Raw genomic sequence first — 23,295 nt, forward strand, 5'->3', positions numbered from 1 at the left:
TTTGCTTTCCTCCCCTACCCTCACTCCACATCACTCTCTCTCTCGCCTAATTGTTTTCTTACCCAAACCGCACTCCCCAATGTTGCTTCTAGTGTCACTTCTCCCACCCACGCCCCTCGTGTTGCTTCCACCTCCTGTACGGCTTCCTTCCAGTCGCAGTATATTATTTATATATATATATATGAGAAGTGTACTTGATCTCCCAAAGCTTGCACTTCCTTTGCAGCGGTAAGAGAGACCCGGACTCCAAAATACGTGGCAAAATAGGTTGTTTTTATTCTTTCAAGCCGTTATATGACGCGTTTCGAGCACCTCCGTGCCCTTGATCACATATGGAAAAACTTTAGTCCCCTTTCACTTTTGTATTTTCAAATGCCACCTCCCCAATCATGTGATGCATCATGTGATGCCATTCAAAAACCATAGACATAAAAAACATTCGTAACTCTGTGTACTATTGGTATTACTGTTTCCACAACAATCCGAGTATATCATGTAAATAAAATTCATCATGTAAACATGTACAATGCTATAAATATATAAATAAATAAATAGATATATAAATATAAATATTTTTCTAAACATATGACAAAGACTTATATACAAAATAGACCCACAATTCTAGTGAGACATATTATATCTGCATAAATGCATTGCTTTGTATAATAGAATCAGATGTGCTAAAATCCAATAAAATTATTATATACAAAAAAGAGAGACATGGCCTATTGGGAAAGTATTCAACTTCGGGATATATATTACTCATTTCGCATATGTCCTGTTTTATAGCTGCGTTAATGCTGTTGGACATAGTCAAAAATTATCCTGAGTTGGGCCAAATGCTACAAGATGAAACTTTTTTATGTTATGACATGAGATTAAATGTATACAAAAATTGTTGTTTCACTCCAAGAAAATATAAATGTACACAGAATGATAAAGTGCAAAGGCTATGTGCAAAAAGCTGCATGATTGCTACTGATCAAGAACAAATAAAGGAACAGCCGTTCCTAAATTATTTTGTGTAAAGTGCTGGTGCCTAAACCTTAAAGTGCATATGTCTATGGATTTTTTCTTTTTCCTCGAATAATGAAATTATCCAAAAAATAGAAGTGAAAGTATAGATAAAAAATATATGTGTTAATATAACTGCCTGAAGTTGGTTCTGCAATGTGTGTAGGGAAAAGAATGTAAATACACTTGTAGATATCATCTAAATAAGTGTATATCCCTTCTGCATAAAATGTATTCTGCACAAATATTGTAGCTGCAAGTAAAAATGTATTCGAGGTAGAAATAGAGATTAATTACAAGAAATTATGGAGATCCTCCGTATTATTGAGACCTCTTGGAGCTTTACAGTCAAGTTCCAGAATCATACGTGATTCTAGTTGGCGCAGGAGTTTTTCCCTATTACCTCCCTTCGGCAAAGGTGGTACTGCTGCGATTACATAGTACCTAAGGCAGTTTAAGTTGTTATCATGGCATGCCTTAAAATGTCTGGCAACTGGGTATGCTGTGTCATTATTGACAATAGCTCTAAGATGTTGTAGAATTCTGACATGCACCTGCAGCTTAGTGCTGCCCACATATTGTAAACCACAGGTGCATGTCAGAACATAGACAGCATACTCAGTCTTACAATTGTAGTTGCCTTTGATAATTATCTCATCATCCTGGAAGGGAGTACTATATTTGGATTTGTTTTGCCCAAATTTGCACGCCCTGCAGCTAGAGCATTTGAGAAATCCCTGTCTAGCTTGTAGCCAAGTTTTTTTCTTTTTCAAATTGGACTCTGGAGTGCTCCTGACTATTTGATTTCTCATAGATACACCCTTCCTAAAAGTTATGGTGGGATCCTTAGTTAATGTAGGTGCCAATACTGCATCAGTGTGTATGATTGGCCAATTCTGTTTGACAATAGATCGTATTTTTCTTTCTTGTCGATTAAAGGTAGTGATTAATCTGGGTGTACTATTTTCAGATACTTTTTCCTGATTCTTGGAAGTGTCAGGATTCAGCAGTGAATCTCTGGGCCTGCTAGATATTTTAGTTATCGCTTCTGTGATAATGTTCTCACTGTAGCCTCTACTCCTGAATCGCATTGCTGAGTCTTTTATGCACACATCCAGATCTTCCTTGGTGCTGCATATTCGTTTGAGGCGAAGAAATTCCCCATAGGGGATACTCTTAATCAGGTGGTGTGGGTGTGCGCTATTTGCATGGAGTGTAGAATTCCCTGCCAATTTTTTCCTGTGCAATGTAGTTGCAATACTCCCATTTTTTATGTATACTTTTACATCTAAGAAATCTACACTTTCTTTGTCAATGTGGGATGTAAATTTCAAATTGGCATCGTTAATATTCATGGAATTAACAAAAATGTTTGCACTCTCCACATCACCCTGCCACACAATGAACACATCGTCTATGTATCTGAAAAAATGTTTGACACGTTTATCCAGAAGGCCTGAGTGGGTGGCCCCAAGAGCCAGCTCCTCCCACCAACCAACCATCAAACAGGCATAGCTGGGGGAGAAGCAAGCTCCCATCGCCACCCCTCTCAGTTGCCTGTACACTTGATTGTCATACATGAAGAAATTATTGTTCAAACACCATTGGATCAAGTCAATCAGAATTTTGTTGTGATTGTGGTATTCTATTGGTCTGGTCTTCAAAAATTCACAAATAGCTTCTATTCCTGAACAATGTTCGATACATGTATATAAGGACTCTATGTCCAGGGTCATTAATAGCATATCGTCGGTCCATATGATAGTGCTCAGTTTATTTAAGAAATCTCCCGTGTCCTTAACATATGTCGGTAGTGCTTTAACCATCGGTTGCAAAAAAAAGTCTACATACTGGGATACATGTTCTCCCATGCTGTTTATGGCAGAGATTATTGGACGTCCTGGAATAGGATTTGTATTTTTATGGGTCTTGGGGATGAAATATATTGATGGCATTCTAGGATATTCCACCCATAAGTACTTAAACTCGTCCATTGATATTAGTCCTTCTCTTTTATATTGGTGTAGTTTTTTTGACAGGTTTTCTTTTGCTTTGTTGTATTGCTGTATGGTCGATTTTTCATAGCAACTTGAATCAGAAAGTTGTCTTATTGCTTCTCTTGTGTAATCATTAATAGGCCAGATCACAATGTTGCCACCTTTGTCTGATTGCATTACCACGATTTCTTGATTACTTTGGATCTTCTTAATTAATCTTGCATATTCAATTTCTTTGTATTTCTTGTCTCGTTTTTTCCGCTTTACTTTTTTATAAAGTTGTTTTATATCTTCTGTGACCCTTTCATGAAAAATGTCTATCGCATCCTTGGGCATCATGGGGATGAATGTTGATTTATTCTTAAAAGGACTACTGCCTGCTCCTTGTTGTAAGATGCCCATATCCAGTAAATTTTGCTGTGTTGAGACATTAGATGATGGATTGTCATTGTCATCATAAAGTTGCTGTATTGTTAATAGGGACGAAATGTCTGATGTCTGTAGATTGCTCGTAGTTTTCAATTTTAATTGTTCATTTTTGTTTGTTGCCAATCCATTCTTAATGGCAAAGAATTTTTGGAGTTTTAATTTCCTAATAAAACAGAACAAGTCAATTCTCGTTTGCGCATAATTAAAATCTTCAGATGGACAGAATGAAAGACCAAGCATTAGTATTTGTTTCTCTGCTTTTGTGAATTTTACATTGGACAAATTAATGATAGTATTATCTTCCATATCATCTACTTGCGCCAATATTTTTTTGGAGACTTTTGATTTGGTTTTTTTGCGTCTTTCCCTCCGTCTGACATTTCGTCGTGTGTTTGCTGTTTTCGTGGTCTCAGCGTGTTGCGTCGTTCTAGGGCTAAAAAATCGACCTCTTCCCCCAAGTTGAGTCTAGTTGCTTCTGTTATAACATTGGAATTATAAAGACTTCCACTTTCCGAACCGGTATCGCTGGTCAGTGAGTCTGAATCCATTGCTGCTGTTGTTGAAGCCCTTGCATCATTGGATTGGCATCTTTCCATCGGGTCAGTATTTTGTTTGCTTCTCGCGTCTAATTTCATTTTTCTTGCGTTAACATATTTGCGTGCAAATGTATATATTTGGCCATTCTCATAGTCGGCTAGGTCGCGTGCAAACTTGAATATTTTTCTATTTTTGATTTTTTCTTCTTGTTTCTTCAAACGTTCATTTATTTCTTTACGCGTCTTACTTATATATTCATTTTGTTCCAATTTGTTGATCTGTTCATTGATATTATCAATTTCTTTGACCAATTCTAGCCGATCTATTTCAGCATATTTAATGAGAATACATACAAGGTTCATGGATGCCGCAAGATTGCTTTCTCCCCACTCCTTTAGCATCAGAGGGTTCGGGTTGTCAAAACTGGGTGCTAATAAAATCCTTAGACCTCGAGGTACACGACCCACTTCCTGGTACTTTATGAGCGATTTATTTTCCCACCATTTGGTCAATTCGCTTTTCATGCATTTTTCCAATTTTCTTAATAGGTTTTTAGCGCTTCCACTGTCATTGTTTTGACTGCCATCATTGCTCAATCCCGAACCAGTTGCAGAAACTTTTGGCACATTGCTGAACAAAACCTCAGCTGCAGCTTCTCTTTCCCGGACTACTTCCGCTGACATAATCGGCAATTACGTAAGCCAAGCCTCTTTGGTTTAGGCTAATGGCAACAACCTATACCACACCTCCCAACCTACTATATATATATATTATCTACTGGCGGTCGTCAGTAGATAGTTATAGTTAGGATCGTTTTTCCATAGGAAATCCGCAACATTCTATTTGGAATAACTTTGGCGCCGATTGACGAATCCTCGCGAAATTTTCAAAATAGGTGGGGCGCTCCGCTCCGCTCCTTCCCTGAAAGTCTCGGGGGAATTCGTCAAGCGGGGGCTGAGAAAAAGGGGGGGTCCCAAAACGTGTTTTCCCCATGCATTTTTCCATAGGACCTTTAGTCCAAGCTAGAGCCCGAACGGCTGAACAGAATTACTTGAAATTTGGCAGAGAGGTAGTCCTCAGGTCAGGGATGTGCCTTTTGCAGGTCTGGTGTAAATCTGTTCAGTATTTCCTGAGAAAATAGCATTTAAAAGCATATATATATCTATAAGCATGCACCGTGCGCGTACGGTAAAACTTACCGTACGCGCACGCTGCCGTGCGCGAGCGCGATTCTGATTGGTTGTTAGATCTTAGTAAACATTCGAATCGGTCGAAACCAGGAAGTGTCGGCCGCCATTTTGTCTCTCGCAGTCTGAGGGGGTGAAAAACAAAGGTGGAGAACGTGAAAAGGGGGCAGGGTGGACAGTTCCTGACCCCCTAGCCTTAGTCAGGGGGTCCCAGAAGGACCCCCAAGGGCCAAAATTTCCTGTAATTTTTTTGCGAAAAATCGCGGAGTACGCGTAGCGTACTCTGTAAACAGAAAAATTCCGCGAACTGCGTAACATGGGCGCGCGGTGCGCAAAGCGCACCGTGAGCCCACAGCACGCGCATGGTGCGCGAAGCGCACCGTGCGCGTACGGTACGCACACGGTGAAAAACCTTAAAAAAAAAATAATAAAAAATACATAACTTAGCATTTAAAAAACCGTACAAATTCACTGAAAAAACCATAGGTTTTACACACGTTATAGTTAAGAATTAGCATTTAAAAAACCTTGCAAATTCACTTAAAAAACCATAGGTTTCACACATGTTATAGTTAGCTGGACATTTCACTCGTGAAAAACCATTGAAATTCCCCCGTTATAGTTAGTGCAGGCAACTATAACTCACGTGACCGCAATCCTCTGCTGATGACGTCAGATATTACATCACTGATGACATATGTGTCTTTCTGAAAGAAAAATATTTGTAATATATGTATAGCTAAAAATTAATGGAAGAAGACATGGGTAAATAAGTGTCTAAATACAGTGATGTAATATCTGACGTCATCAGCAGAGGATTGCGGTCACGTGAGTTATAGTTGCCTGCACTAACTATAACGGGGGAATTTCAATGGTTTTTCACGAGTGAAATGTCCAGCTAACTATAACGTGTGAAACCTATGGTTTTTTAAGTGAATATAGATATAGATATATATGTAGATATATACACACACACATTTTTTGGTGGTTTTATTTTTATTTACCGATCCAACTTGGACCAATCCTCATTTTGTGATGCGTATACCCTAAAATATTATACAGGCTGCTGCATCATAGGCCTTTTAAAAATGTTTATTCTTCTTTAGCCATGCGATACAGCATTGCTAAAATATACTGGCAAAGCGATAGGTCACAAAGGAGAGACATACTGGCTTTGCCAATGCTTGTTCTTATTTATAATCATATGCAAATGAAGTTAAAGTTTTGAAAGTAAAAAAAAAAAGTAAACATGAGTACAATAACTCTGTGGGTAAATGCACCTCTATAGAGCTTGGTGAGTATTCTGATTGACATGTTTGAATCCAAGACAGCTAGTCTGTTGGTTGCAGCTAGATTAGGGTCGGAGTGTCAATAAAATGAGAACTGTAACTGGCACTACGAGATATAAAATATAAGCGGTAGAAATCTATTTAAAACACAGGTTATTAGTCTTATTTATAAGATACAGACAGGTAAACAACAAATAGGAACATATCATGTAAGGAGTTGTTTCTTACCTGTAACTCCAGTTCTGTAGTAGGGGTATCTCTGTTATAGTCATAATCTATGAATAGTCCCGCCCATGTGCGGGGACCCCGGAGAAATCAAAATATCTCTTAAGCTGTCCTGCATTTGCAAACCTGCAAAGACACTTAAGAGACAGACAAAATAATACAGCCTAATAACAATATGGCTGCACTGGCCAGCACTTCATCTGAAGTGAACACAAAAGCCAAAATAAAGTTTAAATGTCATTTTTATTCACATCTGACATGTTCCTTTATTGTATCACACTCCCTTCACCAAAATCCCTTTAAACAATAGAGAGGAAGGGGTGGACAGACAAGCCCTATAGGCTGTCATTATGTGTCTGCTAAAAGGATACCGTGCCTTTAAGGAACTCTCCAGAGACCCCCGGTATCCCAGGATGCACAGCCAAAGCAAGTTACTTTCAGTTCTTTTTGAAGGTGTATAACAACAGGCCTGATACTGTCAGTTTACTCCACCGGGGAGGAGGGAGGGTCGCTTATGACTATAACAGAGATACCCCTACTACAGAACTGGAGTTACAGGTAATAAACTACTCCTTCTGTAGTAGGGGATCTCTGTGTATAGTCATAATCTATGAATAGAATGGCAAGCCCATCCCAACCAAAAAACAGCGGTGGAGTAAAAACCGAACACCAACAAATTACTGTGCAAACAAATTCCTCAGCGAAGCCTGTCCAACCTGCGCATCTGCCCTAGCATCAGAGTCCAGGCAGTAATGCTTTGTAAACGTATGGACCGACTTCCAGGTGGCAGCCTTACAAATGTCAGCGATAGGAACATTCCTAAGCAAAGCTGTAGTCGCTGCTTTGCCCCTAGTCGAATGCGCTGTAGGCTTACCCCCTAACGTCTTATTAGCTTTCTGATAACAGAGCTGAATACAGGACACAATCCATCTGGAGATGGACTGTTTCGAGGTAGCTAGACCAGTTCTTACCGAACCATAATTTACAAACAGTTGATCCGACCTGCGGATGCCTTTTGTCTTATCTAGATAGACTTTCCACACTCTACGCACATCTAGTGAATGCAGAGACCTCTCCGCCGGAGAGGAGGGATGCTGAAAAAATGTAGGCAAAGTTATCATTTGACTTACATGGAAATCAGATATCACTTTAGGTAAAAACTTAGGATGAGTACGCATTACCACTTTAGAAGCATGGAATACAGTATACGGCTCTTGACAACACAGAGCCTGAATCTCACTTACTCTCCTGGCCGATGTAATGGCCACAAGGAAGGCAGCCTTCCAGGACAAATGCTGCAAAGAAGCCTTATGAATAGGCTCAAAAGGCTCCCTCATTAATCTGGACACCACCACGTTCAATTCCCATGGTGGAGAAGGTCGTCTAACAGGGGGAAACACCTTACGCAAACCCTCCAAAAAATCTTTAATCACAGGGATTTGAAAAAATTAGGTTTGGGAAGGGCCCTTTCTATACGCAGTCAAAGCTGCGAGATGAACTTTAATAGACTGAAAGTTAAGCCCAGATTGAGCTAACTGCAGCAGATAAGGCAGAATAACATCTTCTTTACAGGATGTAGGGTCAATGTCCTTTGCCGTGCACCATAAGCAGAATCTCTTCCACTTATAGGCGTAAGAAGTCCTCGTAGACGGTCTCTTCGCCTCTTTCAAGATCTCCATACAGTCCTGAGGTAGGTTCAAGTGTCCATACTGTACTAGCTCAGGAGCCATGCTGCCAAACTCAAGGACGAGAGATTGGGGTGAACCATCTGTCCTCTGAATTTCGTGAGAAGGTCCGGCCGACACGGCAGGCGCCGGTGTGGTAGAACAGACCGGTGAAGAAGGTCGGTGAACCACCATTGCCTCGTCCACTCCGGAGCAATCAGGATCATCCTGGCTCTGGAATGCGACAGCTTGATCAGCACCGCCGGAATCAGGGGAATGGGTGGAAAGGCGTAGAGAAAGCTGTTCGACCAGCTGATCCATAATGCATTCCCCAGCGTCCCTGGTTGGTAGTACCTGGACGCGAAGTCGCGGCATATGCTGTTTTCTGCCGTAGCGAACAGATCGATATCCGGAGTGCCCCACTCTGCGAAGACGTCTCTTAGCACGTCATCGTTTAGCACCCACTCGTGATTTTCTTGAACGAGCCTGCTGAGCGCATCGGCTTGGGCATTCTGCACTCCCGGCAGATGGGTTGCCGTGATCGTTAGGTTCCTGGCCACCAGCCAATTCCAGATCGTCTGTGCCTCCCGAGACAGCGTGCGTGAACGGGAGCCCCCTGCTTGTTGAGGTAATACATGGTAGTAGTATTGTCCGTCTGAACTAGCAGGGAGTTCGTCTTGAAGGAGGGATGGAACGCCTTCAGGGCCAAGTGTACTGCTCTGAGTTCCAAAAAGTTGATGTGGTAAGTCATCTCCGTCTGTGACCATATCCCCTGAATCTGAAGAGGGCCCGAATGCGCTCCCCAGCCCTGGAGAGACGCATCGGTCACTATGGTCTGGACCGGAATATCCTTGTGAAAGGGAGTCCCCTTGCAGACATTCTCTGAGGAGCACCACCATTTCAGAGACTGTAGAGCGTGTTGGGACAGATGAATCTTGTCCTCCCAATGCCCCCGCCACTGGTCCCATTGATCCTCCAGACATTCCTGCAGAGGCCTAATATGCAGACGTGCATTGGGGGTGAGAAAGATGCATGAAGCCATCGACCCCAGTAAAGAGGACACCGTCCTCACTGCAGGAGAGTGGGCTGAGAGGAGGTGCAGGGCCTTCCAACGGATAGATAAGCGTCTCTCCTCCGAAGGACACACGCTTGCGTTCAAAGTATTGACTGAGGCCCCCAAGTACTGGAGACACTGCACAGGGATCGGCACCGACTTCGTCATGTTGAAGTGCAGTCCCAGGCGATGAAGCAAGGCAGCTGTCCTGTTGAAATGACACTGGGCTTCCTGGTACGTGGAAGCTTTGATCAGCCAATCGTCCAGGTATGGATACACAAACACTTTGTTCTTCCGCAAGTGTGCTGCCACCACTGCCATGCACTTGGAGAACGTCCTTGGTGCAGACTTCAGACCAAACGGGAGTACTGTATACTGGTAATGGTTGTTGCCTACCAGAAACCTCAGGAACTTGCGATGCTTTTGTGCGATCGGCACATGAAAGTAAGCGTCCTGCAGATCTATGGCGCACAGCCAGTCTCCTCGATGCAACTGAGGGTAAATCTGATGCAGCGACAACAAACGGAACTTTTCTCTGCAGATCCACTTGTTTGCTTGACGCAGATCTAGAATAGGCCTGAACTCGTTCTTGTCCTTTTTTCTGATGAGAAAGAACCTTGAGTAAAGACCTTTTCCTTTGTGCCTCAAAGGAACAGTCTCTATCGCCTTCTTTTTTAACAGAACGTCCGCCTCCCACTGGAGCTCTCGCACCATGTAGGGATAGCGCACTGGTGGGATCTGTGGAGGCGGGCTGGTGAAACGAAGACTGTACCCATTGCAAACAATATTCAGCACCCACTTGTCCTGAGTTATTGTTCTCCACTCTGCCAGGTAGTATTGAATACTTCCCCCCCACCGGAGCGGGTAACGGATGAGGGGGAAGTGACCTTTCAGGGCTTCGACCCGGCCGGGCCTTTGTTCCCCGACGAGGATTGATGCTGTCCTCTGCCCCTCTGGCGCTTTTGAAAGGACTGCCTCGGGAACTGTTGTTGTTGCTGGTGTTGTTGACCAGACTGACGCCCCTGGCCGCGTTGTTTAGAATAACGCCTGCCATAGGAACGGAATGATCTCTTCTGTTCCTTGGGTTTTTCCAACCCTACGGCCTTCAGGGTTTCTGCTTCGGCCTTCATGCGGGCCATTTCGTCATCCGCATGAGACCCGAACAACGTCGTGCCAGAGAAAGGTAAGTTAGCAATCTTTTACTGCGCTTCAGGCTTTAGAGAGGTAAGTCTCAGCCAGGAATGTCTCCTCATGTGTACTCCATGACAGTACCCATGGGCCGCCAGCAATGACACATCCCCCGCTGCACTGATGATCTGGTTGGAGACCATCATGCCCTCATTCAACACCTCCTGGAAGTCTTCCCGTTTATCCCTAGGCAGGGAGTCAGCAAACTGTTGCAGGGAGTCCCATAATGATCGGTCATAGCGACTCAGCAGAGCGGAGGCGCTAGCAGCCTTCGTAGTCGTGGCCGACGTAGAGCACAGCCTCCTCCCCAAGGAGTCCATCTTGCGACTCTCCTTATCCGGAGGAGCTGTTGAAGAGGGCGACGTGGAATGCTGTTTCCTAGCCGCAACCACAATGACAGAGTCCGGGGTAGGGTCCACCCTGAGGAACGCCGGGTCCGAATCAGGGGCCCTGTACTTCTTCTGCAACCTTGAGGGAGCAGACTTCACCACGGCTGGTGTCAAGAAGACCTCCATGGCTGGTTCCTCCAGACCTGGAACCAAAGGGAGGAGGGGGCGTGATAGATGCGCCTTGTGTAATGTCTCGAATATCACAGAGGTAGGGGGAACTGGTACTGTCACTGAGATTCCCAATTTTGCCGCCCCTCTCAGTACATCTTGGAAAGTGGCAATATCATCCACTGGCGAGATTCTAGTAGGCGGTGTTTCCGATAACGTGGGGGAAAGCCGTCCAGTGCCAGAAGAGTCCGTATACCTCGTGCCTCTGGATCGAGATCTATACCTCCGTCGTCCATGCCTTGTGTGAGTGGACGATCTGTGTCTGCTCCGTGACCTCCGGCGAGATCTAGAACGTGATCTCAGTCTGCGTGGGGTCTTAGGAGCCACTGTAGCCGAGGAGAAGGCGGGAGCTGTGGCACCGGAGGCGGTTTAGGAGGCGCCACTGGGGGCCGGGGGTCAGGTGGAGGAGGAGGAGGCGTAGGAGTCTTCTGAGGCCGCGGCTGAGGGAGAGGCTGCGGTTCCGGCTGAGGCAGTGGCAGGGGGTCCATTGGGGACTCTCTCCGTCCATCACCCCTTGCAGGAGAACCCGGACTAGCTCTGTCCGGACTTCCGTCCACCTTTCTCTTCTTTGCGGGTCTACCCCGTGAAGAGGCTGAAGTGAACGAGGGAGAGCGTCCTCCTCTCCTAGATCCACGACTGGATATCGTAATCACCAAAGAAGTGTTACCAGGTGATCTCGTCCTCGATGTCGAACTGTGCGTCGACCTCGTACGGCTTCTCCTCGCCGTTGAACGCAAACTGCGTCCCCTTGACGTTGAACGGCGTCCCCTGTCTTTCCTCGACGTCGAGGGCCTTCGTCTCGACGTCGAGCCTCTCGACGTCGACGGTGAGCGATGTCGCCTCAACGGCGATCTCCTTCGCCTCGACGGCAATCTCCTTCGTCTCGACGGCCTTCGCCGGTGTCTCGGCGTCGATGTCGTCGACGTCGATCTATGAGTCGACTGCGAATGAGACGAGCGGGGTCGCCTCGACGGCGAGCGGCGCTGTCTGCGGGGCGCAGTACGACGTCGATGGTGTGTCGACGTCGACTGTGAAGTCTTCGGCGGCGACCTAGTCCTAGGTCTCGCCGGCCCCTCTCTCGACGTCGATCGTCGAGGACGCCGAGATCCAGAGCCCTGGATCGACGGCGAACACACCGGTGCTGTACCTTTCGCCATCGGCGTCGTCGTCCTCGACGTCGAACGGGATCTTCCAGCCGGTAGGCGTCGTTTCTGCTCCTTTTCCTGCCCGGAGGTCCCTCCAGTGGCTGAAGCATGGGCAGAGGATGGGGAAGGAGATCCTCCATGCCCAGAAGTCCCACCTGTTCTCTGCTTCTCCTGTCCCTGAAGGCGAATCTTCTTCCTGTCCCTCAGGGTCCTCTTGGAGAAGGTCTTGCAGATGTCACATGTAGCAGGGACATGTGAAGATGATAAGCAGAGAATACAGACATCATGTGGGTCCGTCTTGGCCATTTTCCTCCCACACTCAGGGCATTTATCAAATAAAGCCATGTTAATAAAATAGAGTGGGTCAAACTGCACCAAACTACAGGATGCAGCAGAGAAAGGCTCTAGACGTCGAATGAACAAACTTTTATCTTCAAAAAACCAATTTTAGTTAAAAAAATCCACCCAAAAGGGTAGAGCTCAATGCTCCCGGGTCCTGCTAGCAGGATCCGGAAAAAAGAACTGAAAGTAACTTGCTTTGGCTGTGCATCCTAGGATACCTGGGGTCTCTGGAGAGTTCCTTAAAGGCACGGTATCCTTTTAGCAGACACATAATGACAGCCTATAGGGCTTGTCTGTCCACCCCATCCTCTCTATTGTTTAAAGGGATTTTGGTGAAGGGAGTGTGATACAATAAAGGAACATGTCAGATGTGAATAAAAATTACATTTAAACTTTATTTTGGCTTTTGTGTTCACTTCAGATGAAGTGCTGGCCAGTGCAGCCATATTGTTATTAGGCTGTATTATTTTGTCTGTCTCTTAAGTGTCTTTGCAGGTTTGCAAATGCAGGACAGCTTAAGAGATATTTTGATTGCTCTGGGGTCCCCACACATGGGCGGGACTATTCATAGATTATGACTATACACAGAGATCCCCTACTACAGAACTATGGAATCATTTTACAAAATAAACAAATCCATTGGAAAAAGGACAAACAGTGGGATTTTGTTTGGGTGTTTAAAGAGTTTGATATAGCATTGGCAAGACCCAGGGGTATCAGAGTGCTTCACATACATAATCAAAGCAGTGTAAAAGAGGCATAAGCTACGAAAACTACAGACTTGTTGATGGTCGGGTCAGTACAATTGATAATATGGGGAAAAGAGTTGAGTTGTGAGCTATGTGATTTGAGTCCGGAGGGTTGAGGTATTGATCAAGGAGAAAATCTTTAGTCTTTTGAAGCTCATAAAGGAAGGGCTCCTCCTTATATGGACTGGGAGGGAGTTCCAGATTTTGGGGGTATTGCCCAGAAAGGAGCTTGCAAGGCATTTTTGTTTGTGCTTTTTGGTGGGATGAGAAGAAGAGTGTTGGTGCTTCTTAGATTTCTTGTTTCGCCTGCCTTTGAGAGTTTGGATGCAAGGTTTGGCTGGTTTCCCGGTATGTAGGACTTTATGAGTGAGGTAGGCCGTTTTGAAGGAGCAGTATCCTTCGATCAGGAGACACTTGAGATTTTTCAGGGATGGGTAGATGTGATTGTGTCTTGTTACTCCGTAGCTGCTGCATTTAGTATGGCTCTTAGGGGGACTAGGTGAGACTTTTTAGTGCCAGTGAGGGTGGTGTTCCCAAAGTCCAATCTAGACAGTACCATCGCTTGTGTGGGAGTTTTTAGGTTGTTTGGGGGAGGGGGTGGGGAGGAAGGGCTTGAATTTGCATAGGAGTTTTAAGCTGTAGAATGCACTCTGAGCTATGTTGTTTATGTGTTGTTTTATGCTCGGACTTCGGTCCAGGGTGATTCCCAGAGATTTTACGGATTCAGATAGTGTCAATTTGCAATTCAGAGTGTCAATAGTGTTTATCCGCTCTTGGATCTGAGTGGCTTGACTATTTTTGGCAAGAGCAGGATTTCCCTCTTGGTTTAGTTTTAGGTGGTTGTGTGACAGCCAGTTTTGGACCTTATGAGAGCAGTGTTTAGTCGCAGGTATTCCAGTGAGGATATTTCTAAGTAAAGCTGGATATTATCTGCATAGAAGTGCTTGCTTGTTTAAGTATAGTAGTGAGGGGTTTCATATACATGTTGAAGAGTGTAGGCGAGAGGACTGAGCCTTAGGCGTCACCCCAGGTTTTGGTGGATGAGTTTGAGGTGGAGTTGCTTGTTTTTATTTGTTGGGATCGCATATGAAGTGAACCATTTCAACACCAGGCCATTCACTCCGATCCACTTTTGGAGGGATTCTAGACGCATCTTCCAGGTGACCATTTCAAAGGCCGCTGATAGGTCTAGTAGGATGAGTAGGTAGTATTTGTCAGTGTCCAGTGACTTGTGTATGTTGTCTGTTTCCGTGCTACAACCTTCTATAAAACCCGACTTGAGTGAGGAGAGAAGATTGTGGAGTCGATGAGTTGGGTGAGAACGCATTTCTCACGTATTTTAGCTAGGAAGGGAAGGTTGGAGACCGGCATGAAATATTGTTAAGGTCATCTAGGTCAGCACCTTGTTTCTTTAGCAAAGGAGTGACTAGAACTGATTTGAGACAGTCGGGCATCACCCCACTGCTCAGGAAGCTATTTATTATTTTAGTCCAGAGAGGTGCTTGGGCCCAGTTGAGGCTCGTTGCAGGGGAGGCCAGAAGAGGTGAGCGGCAAGTTTGGGATTTGCGATCACCTTTGAGATGTCCACCTCCGTGAGCGAGTAGAATGTCCTCCAGGTCCTGTGAGTTGAGGGTTATCCTGGATCTAAATTGGATCCAGAGGACTGAGGTTGGGTGGCCGAACTTTGGCAGTTCGGCAAACGCCAAGCGGAGTTGCTTCTCTCCATTCTGAGGGGAGAGTTTCCAGTGGATGGAGAAGCAGCTGTCTAAAGAGAGTTTGATCTTTGTAATTTTATCATTGAAGAATTTCGCAATTTTGTCACAATCTTCTTTGGAGGCATGGGGATATTGTTTAGCTGGTTTAAAGTTTGCTGTTTATTGATATTGAAAAGTTCTTTGGGGCTTTTTTTGCTTTATTCAGTGCTCTGCGGAAGAATGTGGCTTTTTCTTTTAAAATGTGTTTTTTATATTTTCTGTGTTTCATTCTTAGCTGATGAAGGTGGGATGAGGAGGGTTTTGTTGATGGAGGACATTGTCGAGTTGTAGCGGGATGTAAGATCATCTGTTAAGACGTTGTCTGTTGGAGGTGTAAGCAAACACATCATTCTGTGTTCCAGATCATACAGGAGAATCTGACTTATTGTGCGAGACCATTGTTTGGCTTTTTGCGTGCAAATGGGGTGTTGTTCCATTTGGTTGATATGGAACACAATGATGCAGTGGTCCGAACAAACAGGAAGGGTGTTCTCAATATTTACCGCTTCTCATGCAACTTAATAGGAATAAATGTATTCTTTGATAATAAAAAGGACTAGGTGAAAATAGTAATTACAGCAAGAAGAGAGACCTTCTTTCTTACACAGTTGTGTGCAACACGCACGGTCTACAATGTTTTAAGTACTGTTCTGTGAGCAAAAAAGTGAGTAGATGATTGACATGAGGATATCTCCATTTGGATAATATCAACAAATGGAATATTTATTTTAGCCAAGGGAAAACAGAGTCAGGTATGGTGTATGTTTTAACAAACGTGCAGCAATGGGGTCTTACTTGTGTGGCAATTCTGGGCACCCTTCGGTAGCAGCAGGAGAGGGCTTGAGCGGAGCGAGCAACTTCTGAGCATCCCAACGAGTCAGCAAACGAGGAGTGTGAGGGTCCCAGTATATTCCATTAATCAAACATGTAGTATATGGTGCAATCTGTAAAGTAAAGCACAACGGCTTAGAATCAGACAGGAGGCTCCCTCAAACATGTTCCTACAGCCCTAGATCTTATAGGTGATATTCAATAATCTTTATTTTGTCAAACGACAAACAAGAAGTGGTGAATAATATATATATATATATATTTATACACACACACACACACGCACACACACATATACATAAAGGATACGGAAATCCCAATTTCTTTATAATTGCTGACTTGTGACGAACCAAGTCACCTATTATAAAGAAAAGAAATCAGAACTCGACTACGTTAAGGTTATTACAGTTGATTTCTCACGTCACAATGCCTGCTGACAGTGCCAGCAGCCAGTTTGAAAGGTAGGTCTAGTCAAGGATCATAATTAAAGCAGCTGTTTAAAGCAAGACTCGGAACGTTGCTTTTCTTTCTTCTGCTCTATTTTAATAGCTTAAAATGACAAGCATAGAGAATATGCTTATTTTTGCACTCTTTAGCTAGAGAAAAGCTAGCATCATTCTGCATGTTTCAACATGTTCCAAGCTACTGCAGCTTGTTTTTAAAATTAAAAAACGGACTTGTATTGAAGTGTTTCTAATATTTGCAACAAATATCCAACATGTATTTGATGTGTTTAAGTTTGCATAGAGGTTTTATTTTTATTGTTCTTGTTTGCAAACATTCTTGCTCTTTCATATGAAAGAGCCACACACCAAGGTTTTAAGCATTTTGTATGAAAGGTGATGGTGTAACAATGAATTTTATGGGATAAAGTACCCCCTGGCGTACATGATAAGGAGTTTTCAATTCACCTCGGAGTTATATAACCTAATAATGGACCTCGGCCTTCAGTCTCGTTCCTCTATAAGGTTATGGAAATTCTCGGTGACTTACTAGATCCTTATAATGTACTACAGGGTGTACGTTTTCCTTATAAAAATCACAGACAACGGCAAAAGGACTCTGGTCCAGGAATGTGCACAGAGGCTGAGCCATGCCATCACACACAAAAATCTAAACAGAGCGTGTATTAAAGCCAGTTATATTTAAAACTGTTAGGTCTCCACATTAAATTGGTATGAACTAAATGTAAAATAACATCAAATAGCCAGAAAGGTGATCATCTAACAATGCACCACAAATTATATGATATTTGCAGCAGTGGTTTAATGGCTTCTAGTAATTGCCAAATACATTATTGAATGATGATACATTCAACCCAGATGTCCTTATCTTATTTATTGTAAGCGATAACCATAAGGGCTGCATGTATCCTTTCTTCCCATAAAGGCATTCCGGAATAAAAAGTTACTTGCCCTCGGTAACAGTATCCCTGGTCTATCTTCTCACAGATTTCTCACTTTAAGAATGTCCTTCGGGCACCAGACTGGATTGGGAAACTTATTTTTCTCAGCACAAGTGGTTTGCAAGGAACACAGTGTTATGTGACAAAGGTATGCACAAAATGTTTGCAGTGCACACACAGTCGGCACAGCATGCTACCTCTGGGAGCACTGATGTCCTTTCTATATGTGTATGTTCCTAGTGTCGTTTTGTATGGTCATCATCGTTCTGTGTCAATATGTCATGAAATTTCATAAAATGTATTTTCTTTTTTTGTATATGTGCAGGACCTCATGAACACCATTTGAGAAGTGAATTCTTCGCTCGCCAGCATAAACAGAACATTGGTATTGAATGTGTGATTGCTGGATGTGCATGCATGAAGTCAGGGACTACATGTAGGGAAATAGAAGTCATGGACCTTTATAGATCACAAATCTGAAACATGTTGACTTGTTGGATGCTGGAGCAATAACACTTTCATTTGCATCCTCGTTTAAGTTTTAACCAACTCATCACCACCACATTTAAAAAAAAAGGTTAGTTGCTTTGTGCAGGTGACCAAGAGTTTTATGTCTGTTCTTTGTCTGGATCCTAAATCCCATAACTCTGCAAGTACCTTTAACACAACTGAGGGCCCACCTGCCATTAGAGGATTCTTCGGCAAGTATGGGATGATCATTGATGAAGCATAATATGCAGGGGTGATTGAGGTTATCTGGTATATTTTTAAGGAATATTCCAAAGGTGCATTCTCTGACACTAGGGACGTTTTGGTACCAACAGGCATAGGGCATTTGCCCGAATCAGGAACATAGAGGCACTAGCACTGAACCTCTACAGAGCTATGTTTGCTTTGTGTGGTATTAATATTTGGGAGAATGCAGATGCAACCAAGCCTCCCTTCTCTCTCATTCCCCCTGCTCCCAGAAACCACAGAGGCATTATTGTGATATATGGGTCTATAGTGTAGTCTTTCCAGGGGTTACTCCCGTACCATGGTTCCCCTTAAGTGTTGTATGAGTCCGCGTGGTGATAGCGACTGTGCATTTCATCCAAGGATTGAAGTGAACCCAGAGGTGTACATGCTCTTGGTAGTGTGTCTGGAGGTGGAAGGGGTGGGAGAGGAGAAGGAGGAGGTGGTGGAGAAGGAGAAGGAGGGGCAGTGATGGTGGAGAAGGAGTGAAAGGGGCAAAGTGGATTGGGCTTTTGCCCTTGTCTTTGCACTTCTTTTCCTACTTATGAGTCGATTATTGAACATAGGCCAAATCCTCCTCGAAAGTTGGCTTCTGCATATGTGGTAAGGTTTCGGCCACTTTGGGTGGTGGTTTAATAATAATCCACCCAGTCCATAGATGAAGACAGAATATCAATTGTCAAGATTTTAACTTCAGCTTGGAGCTTATCAAGGATTGGTTGTTCCAAATCATCAGGACTTTCAGAGCCAGTGGCTCTCGACATAGAAGGTTTGTCCTTTGAAAGCACCATCAGCAGTGATATTGGTCTCTGCACCGGCTGCTTCAGCACTGGGTGTGGTGTCAGCTCAGAGTGAGAGTTCAGTGCTGGTGGAGTCTTGGGGCCTGCTGCATTTTCGATGCAGACATGGTCTTCAGCACCGAGGAGGATAAAATCTTTGTCTTGGCAGACGGTCGAGTAGGATGAGAGCCTGTGGATGCGGGGGTATAGGCTCAGTGGCCTTCAAATGAAGTCAACCTGTAACCTGGAGGGCTGCCTTCTCTTTGAGGGGTTAGTGGCCCCACCCTCCGCCGTGGTGCTCCACCTCACCTCGAGGGCACTTGAGAGGCAAGGTGTAAGAGTTTCTTATACTCACAGCCTGGGACATTGTCCGTCTGCATGATCCTGTTAACCTCGAGCTGGGATTGTTCCTCCTCCTCGTCGGCGCTGGAAGAGAAGGCCACCTCGAGCAACAGTTGATGGGCAGAATGTCTGAGGGGCTGGCTTCCTCGATGTATTTGGCAATGGGGATTCCATTCCCGAAAATGTCTAGGACGTCTTCTGGAGTGTATGTACATCTTATAATGTGCCCAGCATCTGTCCCTATGTTGACTAAAGGCCTCATTACGATCTTGGTAGATGGGATACTCCACCCCAAAAGTGATGGATATCCTGTCCACCATATTACAAGTTGCATAATGAAACTGTAATACGGCAGATGGGATACCAGTCTTGTTTGAGCTGGAGTATCCCATCCACCAAGATCTAATCAGGCCCCAAGACTTTTTTGACTTGAATGCAGGGAGGCCTCACACTTGGTGTCATCATGTTGTGGTGACAGACAAAATGTACACACCTGATGGTGGTCAGACCAGGGGTATTTCGCATTACCACGAAGGAAGACTTGAAACGAGGTCCTTTCCATCATCGGCTATACATCCTCGGGAGAGAATTGGTAAGTAGAAGCTTGGGGACTCACAGAGGGACCATGCCAGGCCCAGCAGTGGAGAATGTTAATGCTCAGTGTCGTAGAGGTCTCGGCAGCGAGTTGGCAGTAATATATTGTATTATCCTATAACTGTGTTGAAATGAAGACCAGGGACGGCGGAGAAAGCCTAAAAGAATGCCTCGATCCAGGAGCTCCGGTCGTCATGTCTGAACCTGATGGCGGAAACAAACAATCTAACATGGAGTCAGTGCCTATGCACAATACCACATGAGGAGGAGCCACCATATACTTCATAACTCAAAGAACTTCTTCAAAGAGAAACAAGTTGCAAACGTCAGAGCCCAACACTAGATGGCAAGAGTATACAGAGCACATGTATCTACAGCAACACATGAACATGTTATTACTGAAGGTAATTATCTTTGTCTTCTGATGGAGCTTCTTGCCGCCTACATCCTTATCACATGAATGAGTCCTAAATCAAGTTCAGTGGTAATGAGCATCAAAGATTAAATGAGGAAATCATGCAGCACAGCCCTAACAAAGTACCAGTCATTGCATCCCTGACTGCTGAGACAATGTTCTGTATGAAGTGAGTCCCCACTCACCTCCACTGCCACCCCCCCCCCAATGCCTTCTATATTGGCAAGTAAAACAGGCCCACACTGCTTCCGATTTATGATGCCTCTCTTCCTTGCTGCCTACTCTGTTGAGGACTGCCTTCATTTTACTCTGCAGACCAGCGGGTATGGTTACCTGACTTTGCCTGATCCTGAGAAAAACTCATACTGACTCAAGAGGCTCTTGTGCTCAATGAAGATCCTGATCAGGAATGTGTTGACCTAAACCCCTCACACTGCCAAGGGCGTTTGCAATAATTAGTTGGAGTGTGAGGAGCCACCACAAAAGGCATTTGTTTCCCCTTCACGGAAGACCAGTCTCTTCAACGCAGCTTGAATGTACTCCACAGAAGCAGTATTCTTGACTAGCACATGCTTAGAGTAATCCTGTCCCCGTGGGTGTTTGCATAGATTTTTCTATTTGGCAGGTTGAACTATGATGCTTAAGTACCGATGCAGAAGAGTCATCTGTTTAACCATGGTATGGCCTCCTCATTTACAAATTTATCCCACACACTGCTTAAGAGTGCTGAAAGATTCTAGGCTCAGCCTATTTGGTCCTTTTATGTCACTTCACCTTTTGCTCGCGTGACACTTAGGCACACCAGTTGCACCAAAACCACTCTGTTCTCTTCCAGGTCTGACACTCTATCTAGTTAGAAGACTTTGGTACAGAATTTGTTGTTCGTGGTATTCACTGAACCTACAGTCAGTCCTAGATATGTGTCCATGATTAGTTTCTTTATTCTTACATATATATTCTTTATGTATGGAAGCAAGTTTGTACGTATGTGTTACTAATTGTAAGTCCTTGAGATCATCCTGATAAGGCATAGAAAGTATTTAATAGGACCAAAAGCATGGACACCTCCAGAAAGCCCACTCACTATATAACAGAGAGAAATTATTAGAAGTACTCTTACTGTGATAGTATTACAAATGGGGTAATCAATATTATCTTCTTAACTGTGGAACTCATTCTGGCAAATAAGCTCAGAATATGAGTAGGTACTTATAAAAGATTGCCTCAAAAACTCTTGCTATAAAGCAAGCAATAATCTGTGAATGTGCTGATGATCTGTTTTAAATATTTTCACTTCATTTTGATAAAACAAATTGGGATTATTGTGAGCACTCAGTTGGAACACAATCACTGGTCATCCTATATATGTATGGTTAATTTACAAATGAATGTCATATTCAGGCGGTTTCCCTGCATAGTTGCAACTTATAGGCAATTCACACATATTATCCAATAAGGGTGTGATTTGTCACAATCAAAGTACGTTTCCTTGTTCTTAACTTGCTTCCCCATCTGTAAGGGATCATAAGGCGCCCCAAACGCATCTTACTGAAACTTAACTGTTGGACCTAGCCCTCTCTACAACGTCTCCTCAGAACGTTGCCTTCCTTTGCTGTACGTTTGTGTTGTCTTTTAGGACTCTGTGCACTTTTTCCCTGTCCCCAGTGGTAAAGTGCTCTGCTGGTCCTTCGGAAAATTGTGAAATTGTTCCACACCTGACTGGTACATTTCATTTACTTATAGGTCTCTTGTATATGGTACTACATGTACCCAGGGCCTGTAAATTAAATGCTGCTAGTGGGCAGCAGCACTCACTGTGTCACCAACTAAAGAAGCACTAAAGATCATTTCTCTGGCCTTTTCTGCAGTTTTAAACTGCCCTTTCTACCTTACAAAATAAACATTTTGCCAGGTTTAAACCTTCCTTTTTACTACTTATAATTAACACATAAGGTAGGCCCTAAACGTTCATCCATGTGTTTTAAGTTTTACATGTCTGGTAGAAAAAAAACTCCTAAAGTCATGTTTCACTGTTGCAAATCTGTCTCTCTCATAGACTAACACTGGGTTACATTATAACAGTAAATAAGTGAGAACTTCAGTTTGGGTCAATAGAGATATGCTGTTCACATTCAAATGGATTGTAATTTAAAATACTCTTTAATGGTAAAGTCAGATTTTAAGATAACATTCAGAAAATGGCACTTTCAGAAAGTTGACATTTTTCTGTCTAAACCAAATGTGCCTTTCTGCCAGTGTCCTGAGTCACATGACTGTGAATGGCTCCCCTTTAGTGTTCCAGACATAGGGACAAGAGAGGCCTAGGTGTGGAGGGAGAGGGTCTTCCTGACAGGATGGTTGGAGAGGAGATGTGCCCTGCCCTGATAACACTTCAAAGGACCCTACCTGCAGCACCCACAGGAAATCTAACATCAGGCCAACCCTTACGTTTGCCACACTAGACAGTCTGGGGCCAAACCCTGGGGAAGAACTAACCAGAACCAGTTTTTGGGGAAGGTCAGGGAATTCAACCACACAAAGGCACAAAGGCACCTGGTATAAATGTGGCCCCTTCAGAACTTCACATCAGAACAATACGGGACCTGTGAAAGATTCAGAAGAAGGACTGCCTTGCTGTCTGTAAAAGTAAGATTGGACCTGCTTGTCTTGAACCCAGATGTGACAGTTGGCTGACCTCCTGTTTGAGCCAGAGGGGCACAGCAAGTTTCCAGAGCACTGCTCTGAAACTACCTGGCTGAGCAGCTCCAACTGGACCTGCCTGAGCCCTGCTGCTGGATGAGTCCTGATCCCCAAGAGGCGTCCCCCTAGGTGTTGGAGCACTGGCTGGCCTCAGAGAGCACTGCTCATGCCTCAAAATCACAAGTCATGAGCTCCAGGTGAAGATACAGAAGTTTTTGAGCTCCTCGCAACTGCAGACATAATCCTTGCATCGCCCGATGACTGTCCATGATGCCCACCAATGTAAATCTCCAGCAACAACTTGCTCTCCGAGTCAGGTCCGACAGAGGTAACAGTAGCAGCTCGAGTGACAACTGACTCTTC

At 44.1% G+C, this 23,295-nt stretch overlaps 1 protein-coding gene across 1 annotated transcript in view; it reads right to left on the reverse strand.

Annotated features, from left to right (window-relative positions):
* The window catches only part of AASS (aminoadipate-semialdehyde synthase), a 417,355-nt gene that overhangs the window by 181,872 nt on the left and 212,188 nt on the right, over positions 1-23,295 (reverse strand). Inside the window, exon 9 of the mRNA XM_085654183.1 lies at positions 15,927-16,075. Within this exon, the coding sequence (XP_085510309.1) occupies positions 15,927-16,075 (149 nt within the window). The remainder of the gene's footprint in view (positions 1-15,926; positions 16,076-23,295) is intronic.

Source organism: Triturus cristatus, chromosome 4_1 (genome assembly GCF_964204655.1).
Source record: "Triturus cristatus chromosome 4_1, aTriCri1.1, whole genome shotgun sequence".
NCBI classification, from domain to species: domain Eukaryota; kingdom Metazoa; phylum Chordata; class Amphibia; order Caudata; family Salamandridae; genus Triturus; species Triturus cristatus.